The sequence below is a fragment of the Lygodium microphyllum genome, chromosome 9, assembly GCF_053477565.2.
Source record: "Lygodium microphyllum isolate KBCC chromosome 9, Lygodium_microphyllum_v1.1.10, whole genome shotgun sequence".
NCBI classification, from domain to species: domain Eukaryota; kingdom Viridiplantae; phylum Streptophyta; class Polypodiopsida; order Schizaeales; family Lygodiaceae; genus Lygodium; species Lygodium microphyllum.
This window is the reverse complement of record NC_141143.1, coordinates 123334762-123342290: the sequence shown is the minus strand read 5'-3', so window position 1 is coordinate 123342290 and position 7529 is coordinate 123334762. Positions and strand designations below refer to the sequence as shown.

Sequence of the window (7529 nt, the reverse complement as noted above, 5' to 3'; positions counted from 1 at the left end):
TTTTGATAATCACTTCACCTGCATCAGACGGTTGTTATCTCTGCCATAAATTTAAAAAAGGCCTTTACACAAGCAGGGACCATGAGAAATAACAAAGGACCAGAGTTGAAACAGGAATCACACTATCACAAGCAAGGACCATGAGAAATGACAAAGGACCAGTAATGAAACAGGAATCACACAATCACTTGTGGTTCTAATGGAATCACATGATTGCTCGCGGATGTAAGGAGTTGTAAAGGAGTGCGAAATGCCGTATTTTGAAAAAACGCTTTCTTATTAGATACAAGCGGGGACCGTGAGAAATGACAAAGGAGGACCAGTAATGAAACAGGAATCACACTATCACTTGTTGTAAAGAGTTGTAAATGAGCGCAAAATGGTTAGTTACTGGCTTTCAGCAGTATAAAGAAAGTTTTTTAATTACTGGGGGGCTGTTCTGTGACTGTCCCTCTTACCCTGTAGGGTGCTCATTAATATAAGGGAGTATACCAGAAAAAGCAAGGCCTATGTCCAAGTGGTACGCCTAGGTTGACCTTAAGTGGGTTCACATGGTGTGAAGCCCATTCACACACTCAGGCGTGTTCACATGCGAGATTTGTTCCCAGTGATGTCCTTAACATCAACCGTACGAAGGAGTTCTGTCCTCCAGCAGTGCTTGACAGTGTATAGCTGGAAGAAACCACTAAGTTGCTATGAGCCATTCCTGACAAACAAACTAGGCTGCACCACTTGATCTTCACTTTTCCTGTACTATAGAAAACTTCCAAGGCTAGCCAAAGCCTCTCCAATACTCATCAGGTCCCTTAACATCTACACCCTATGGAGGAGGACTATGATCCTGCAAAGCAGCTTTCATTTGATAAAGTGTAGAGTGGAAACAAACCACTGGGTTGCTATGATGCATCCATGACAAACCAACTAGCTTGCACCAGTTGATCTTTGGCTATAGCAGCCTTCCAAGGCTAGCCGAAGCCTCTCCAACACCACCCACATAAAGGCGGAGTCATCTCATTCTTAGAATCCAGAAATTAGGAACATGGGCTTTATTGATTATTTGTGCAATGGTGAGGTGGAACTTCACCTTTCAATCTCTCTACCAGACAACATCAAGTGTAAATGCATTTAGACTCCCTTATTCTTCAGAATGTTTTATGGACAGTAGTAGTTTAGCGCTCCATTTTACTTCATATGCCCTAAAACAGTGCTTTGGAACCCCTAAAAGATGTGATTGAGAAGTACTTGCAACTTCCATTGAACATAACTGTAACTGTTGATTATAATATCTCTAGACTGATCTGCACATTCAAATTACACATATTTTTACATGTCAGAGGATCTGTCTGCCTGGTGAAAGCCATATGTCCATCAGAGCTTCACCCTATACCACATCCTTCTCTTTTCATAAACATATTTCTTTTAAGGCCCAGTCTACATTGAATCCATTTGAGTTGGTTCATGCCTGTAACAAAATTCCTGTAGCTTCTTGCTTATCTCCACAACTGTACTGCCAGCCCTGTTCTTTACTGTGATTCTTCTTCACTTTGTTTGCATCCATTCGTCTACCTACATGTGCACACATATCCGTCATTATCAAGTATGGAGAGACATTACCTCAACCCCACAAGATTTTGAAAGCAACTGAGTCCTTGTTCTGGTTTGTCATGAGATTATGGTAACCAATGCAAATTGGGAGGTCTTCTTGCTTCCTTGTGCATTAGCAAGGTGGATCTATACCTTCATTTATATGATCTAACATAGAACATACATTTAGATTCAATACACAGCAAGTATTGAGTTCCGTGCAGAAAAATGTCTATCTTTCTTAGGACTCCCTCATGCTTACATAATGTTGTATCATTGTGGGAGACTAATGTGCTTCACCTTGTAGATCTTGCACTACACTTGGGAGTCCTCGCAATTTCCATGAACCTATCTGTGGAGGTTGATTATAATATATTCAATTGGAGATAATCACCCTGCATGTTTGAATGGATCTGTTGCCTGGGTTTAACAATTGGTCAGAGTTGCCTGATTGTGCCACAAGACCTGAGATTTTTCTCAGGTACAGAACACCTGCACAGCACATATAAAAAGTTAAGGTTTCACGCCTACCAGTTGAGTGTGATCTACAAAGCATTCCTCAAATTATGAGACTACTGAAATGTTTTTGTAGGTATGGCCTTTAAAATCCATAGTTGCATCCACAAGCTCATCACATACTGCTTCCTTCTCATCATAGGAAATATTTTTCAAGTCTGACTCTACATTGGGCACATATCCTCCACACTTAATGTGTGAACTGATCAATTCTAGCATTTCTACTACATCTGCACATTGATTCATAGCCACAACAAACTGATGCAACTTCTTGTTTACCTCAACAAATGCATTGCCAGGCCTTTTTTGTGCCCCCATGTAGTTCCTCATCTCCTCCACTTTATTAGCATCCTTGCACCTACCAACATCTGCATATATCTCTGCCATCATCAAGTATGCAGAAGCATCATCTTGATTCAACTCCACAAGCTGTTGAAAGCATTGCTGTCCCAGTTCTAATTTACCATAGATTTTACAAGCACTAAGAAGGGCCGTCACTACTGCCCTAGATGGAGGACATTGCATGGCTGCAAGGAATCCCACAGCCTCATGAATGCATCCTGACCTTGCAAAAAGGTCAACCATACAAGAATAGTGTTCAAAGGTTGGCTTGATTTCATACTTTTCAATCATTTTCTTGAAGTATTCTTGCCCAACAAGAGCCAGGTTGCCATGGCTGCATGCTGCAAGAAGGCATGTAAATGTAATAGAATCCGGCTTAATTCTTTGCTCTTGCATTTCCTTGAAACACTGAATAGCTGCCTTGCTGTCATGATTTTCACCATAAGCTTTTATCATGGCAGTCCATGAGGTAACATCATGATCAGGCAACTTGTCAAACACTTCTTGTGCTTCTTTTATTGACCCACATCTACCATACATGTCAACCAAAATGCTGCCTACAAAAAGGTTCACATCCAATCCTGATTTCCTGATATCAGCATGTACTTCCCGCCCTGTTTCTAAGGCCCCTAATGAGCCACAGGATTTCAAGCAGAGGACAAATGTGGTAGCATCTGTGGCGACGTTTTCCAGTTGCATCTGTTTGAAAGATTCCAGCACTTCCTCATCAAGGCCATGCTTGGCATAGCCAGCAATAAGTCCAGCCCAAGTTATGGCATCACGAATTGGAAGTCTGTGAAACACTTGATGTGCATCTACAAGCAAGTTGCATTTGGTGTACATATCCACAAGACTATTGCCCACATAAAGCTCTGTTTCGAATCCAATCTTGGTGGCTTCACAATGCATTTCTTGGCCTGTTTGTAAAGCTCCAATGGTACCACAGGCTTTCAAACTTGACACCAAGGTTACACAATCAGGACGGATGCCCTCTAGCCGCATTTGAAGGAAACATTCCTTTGTTTCTCGAGCAAGTCCTTGCTCAGCATATGCAGCAATCATGGCATTCCAGGAGACTATGTTTCTGAGCGGTAGCCCATCAAACACTTGGCATGCTTCTGCAAGCATGCCACATTTGCCGTACATATCGACCAATGTGTTTCCAAGCATTGCACTGTGCATAAAGACATCACGCTCCAGGCCCCTCCGAACAATGTCAACATGCAACTCCTGGCCTGTGTTGGCATCCATTGTCCTTGCACAAGCATTGAGCAGGGCCAGATATGTCACCCTGTTGGGTTGTGCATACTCCTGCGCCTGCAGGCTGCGGTAGAGGTTGAAAGCCAGCTGCGGCTGACCAGAATTGATGTAACCGGAGATGAGGGAGGTCCAGGAATGCTCGTTCTGCTGCGGGAGCCTGTCGAACGCCTCTTGGGCATCGCGCAGGTTTCCGCATTCCACCAGCATGGGGACAAGGTAATTACCCAGAACTGCGTGCGAGTCGAGCCGATGCCTGCGCGCGCAGGCATGCAGGCGCTGGGCCTCATGGACATCTTTCTTTTGTCTGCACTTCTGCAGGAGCGGGAGCAGGTTCTCGACAGAGGCAGGAAGCTCGGCCTGCATTCCTGTTTGCGATCTCATTTATATACAAAATTTTAATTATCCCAAATTCATGATTTTGATCACTGGCTGACGTGGACCGTGGGCATCTGTACCCTGTAGCTCGCACCATTCACACGCGTGGTGCTTGGCCAATGTTCACGAAAAACCGAGGTTTAATAAAAATTGACGTACGAGCATTTTTTAACATTTTTGAAATTTTTATAATAAAAATTTAACGTTTTAAACTTTATAGGATGTTTAACCAATTAAAATGGTAAATACATGGAACTTGACTTAAAAATCCCTCCAAAATTCTGATTAAAGGTTTCATATTTGCTTGAAAATTTATTTTTTGTAAACATTGTGAGCTTGATACTTTTTTTAGATATATAGATGATTCACAATTTCACCCTCAAGGCTCCTACATTGGCAAAATAACCCCCCCCCGCGCCCCCGCCCGCAAAAAAAAAGGCTGAGCTTCTTAAATTGGAAATCGAACTCATCAGCACACACAACCCACCTCGTATTCCCCCTAAGTGAGCTGTTGCTTGGGGGGTGCTTAACACTTTTTAGAAATATTTTCTATCGAATATTGATTGAGCATTCACAAAAATCTAAGGTTTAGTATCAACCAAATTGTTAAATTTGAAAAATAAGAAACCTTGATATATTTAGAGAGAATGTTTTTTTAATTTTAAACTCTACGGCCATTTTAGTTGTAATATGACCAAACAACCTACAAAATCAAAGAAAAAACCTACAAGTCATCAAAGTTGAATGTTTTTGTATCACCTTCCAAAAACATTTTCAAAGAGCAAGTAGTTGAATCATACATAACTTACAAACAAGGAGGAACCGAGGAGTTTTTTCTTAACATTTGCACAAAGTTCCAATCTAAAAGCACATTTTCTTTAAAAAGCAATGCAACTTACCTTCTCTAAGTAGGTGTTTCCAACAATTAAGTTGACTATAAAATGAAGCAAACCTATCTTTTTCAAATGGTGCTTAATATGTAGTACAAGTGTAGATGCCACTTGTAGCATGTTGCTACACAACTACAACAACAAGCAAATATTGGATAGAATTGTGCAAGTAGATGGAGTGAGGGAAATAAAGAGTACATAAGTCATGTGGACAAACTAATGATCTTGTCTAAATATAAAATGTTAAAAAAGAAGATCAAAAAATTACTAAAAATCAATGGATTTATTGTGATAGTTGAAAGAGAAGACTAAATAAGATCTCAATGAGGAAATGGAGAGCCAATTGCAACCATCCTAAGAAATGGTTGGCTAATCTTTAACAAAATCCTTGAAAACAACCACAAAAGAGAACTCTTAGAACTTGCATCGTGGTGACAAACTAACCAAGTAAAAAATAAAGTAGATACCTTACAAAGCGACATATTGCATCAAACTGATTTTGATGACATAAGCTAGGTAAAGCATAATGAGAGCACACACACACACAGAAAGAACACATCGACTCTTTGCTTTGCTAAAGGTGCAATTAAACAAGAAAAGTATAACTCATGTGGCTAGAAATGGCCAACCTTAAATTATCTCCACCTCTATGTTGTGATTGAGGCTCTACTCCCATATTCAACCCATCTCCTTTGGCTCAACATTATGTAGGGTAGCCAAGTAAAAAGATATATAGATGGCTTACAAGGCCACCTATAGTATCAACTAATTGTGACAACATCACCTAAATTAAGCATAATGAGAGCCATGGTGTAATATTCCCATCACAACACTTTATATCAAGAAACGAATTTGGGCTTCATGTGTTTTAAAAAATTACTCGTCGAGCTATCACATATGTGACCGCACATAATTTTCTTAATATCGAGTCTTCCATTAAATCACTTTCGCAATCTGACATGAGAAAACGCCTTAATGTTCCTAGCCAACAAAAAGCAAAGATGCCTCGTAAATAATATTACAACGGCTTGATCATAAATTTTCCCGCATTATATTAAATTTAGCATTCTCGATTCCATTTAATGCGTCAAAGATCCCATTAATTTCGTAACCGCAAGACAAATCGCAAAAGCCTTAATCGATAGATGAAGAACGCGTAAGAACGAGCATGATATTGAGTAAGTTAAGTATCAAAGAGTATGGCATGACTTTATAAACTAGATAAGTCATGAGGTAACTTGGCCAAAAACCACCAGATGAAGTCATTTTGAAGAAAAAAAGACATATTTGAAAAAAAGGCCAAAATTCATGACGTTTTTTACGCCTGGAGAAAGAGAAAGCATAAAATAATCATCCCCATGCCACCATCCAATATGTAGGCAATCAAAATGCATTTTTAATAAATCTCACTTGGCTTTTCACAAGTAGCCAAAAGAATGAGTCGACTACATGCTCCCTCTCATGCCTATAAATACACCCCCTCTCCTTCACAAAGAAAGCAAGAAGGAAGACCTCTTGATGATGGAAAATTTTCTCTACTTCTCTTATCCATTGAAGCTTTGAGCTTGAAAGAGAAAAATACCCCCCTTCTACCTCATTTTCATTTTCTCTACCCCTTGTTACGCATTCGTCCCATACAACCATACCGCTAAGCGAAACGCTGGCAAAATTTTTTTGGATGACCAGCAATTCTCCATGAACTACCACGTCAATTTCGTCTGACATTTATGGCTCCGAGTGGTCGTAGAAATTCAAAAAGCCCATTTGAAGCAAGGGAAGCAAGGAACGCGGCCGATAGAGAAAATGTAATGAAAGAGACCTAACTGACCTAACTAAGGGAGAGAAGAGAGAGAAGGAATGCAAGAGAAGAAGAAGAGGAGAGAGAAAGACAGGGAAAAGAGAGAGAAAGAGAGGAAAGGGAGGAAGAAGAAGAAGAAGAAGAAGCCATGAAAGCTTGTGAAGGTAAAAAGAGAGATTTCTTGATAATTCTCTGATACCTCAAAATACCCTCTTACACCTTATATACCATCAGTGTGACTGGTATGTTCCCATGCCATGTTTCCGTGATCCCCGCTCATTACAAACCATCCCGTCTCATAAAGTTTTTGTCCTAAAAAACAAGGGATGTTGTCATGTCCCGTAAGGGTGTGTTATAGGAAATCAGCCATAACTTTGTGTTAGAAACTCCTAATGGGACAAGTGAGGTGTCGTTACGAAGCCTACGAGATGTACTTTCAGCCCATGTGGGAGAGGGGGGGGCTACTAATAGGTCAGGACCAAAACTGTTGCAAAATAGAGGGCTGTCTAGGAGTTACTAGTGTGTTGTCCAAGATAGTATGGTTAGAGAAAAACAACCATAACTTCCTCTAGTAAACTCCGATCGGGGCAAGTGAGGTGTTGGCGCGGAGCCCTTGAGGTGTACTTTCATCCCATATATGGAAAATGGGGCTGAAAATGGATCAGGACAAAAACTGGTGCAAAACAGTTGGCTATCTAGACGCAGACTGTAGTCCAAAACAGGTGTCACGGTTAAGTTCCAGCCAATATGGCCTCCTTGAGGTG

The 7529-nt window shown here is 40.7% G+C and overlaps 1 protein-coding gene across 2 annotated transcripts; it reads right to left on the bottom strand.

Annotated features, from left to right (window-relative positions):
- Positions 1-277: 277 nt before the first annotated feature.
- Positions 278-4068, bottom strand: LOC148031529 (pentatricopeptide repeat-containing protein At1g11290, chloroplastic-like). 2 transcript variants are annotated; one of them, XR_015691914.1, is made up of 2 exons: positions 1885-4068; positions 278-1566 (listed from the first exon to the last, which is right to left on the bottom strand). XR_015691914.1 is itself a non-coding variant. In XM_087685062.1 (2 exons), exons 1-2 carry the CDS (start codon positions 4063-4065, stop codon positions 2062-2064), a joined length of 1701 nt encoding a protein of 566 aa, XP_087541188.1. In that variant the 5' UTR covers positions 4066-4068; the 3' UTR covers positions 278-2061. The 2 variants fall into 2 exon arrangements, 1 of the variants encoding a protein (XP_087541188.1); XM_087685062.1 differs by having other exon boundaries at positions 278-2076; positions 2380-4068.
- Positions 4069-7529: the final 3461 nt, after the last annotated feature.

Coding starts and splice junctions, on each gene's coding strand:
- LOC148031529 (XM_087685062.1), bottom strand. CDS start 4,065: ATGCAGGCCGAGCTTCCTGCCTCTGTCGAGAACCTGCTCCCGCTCCTG.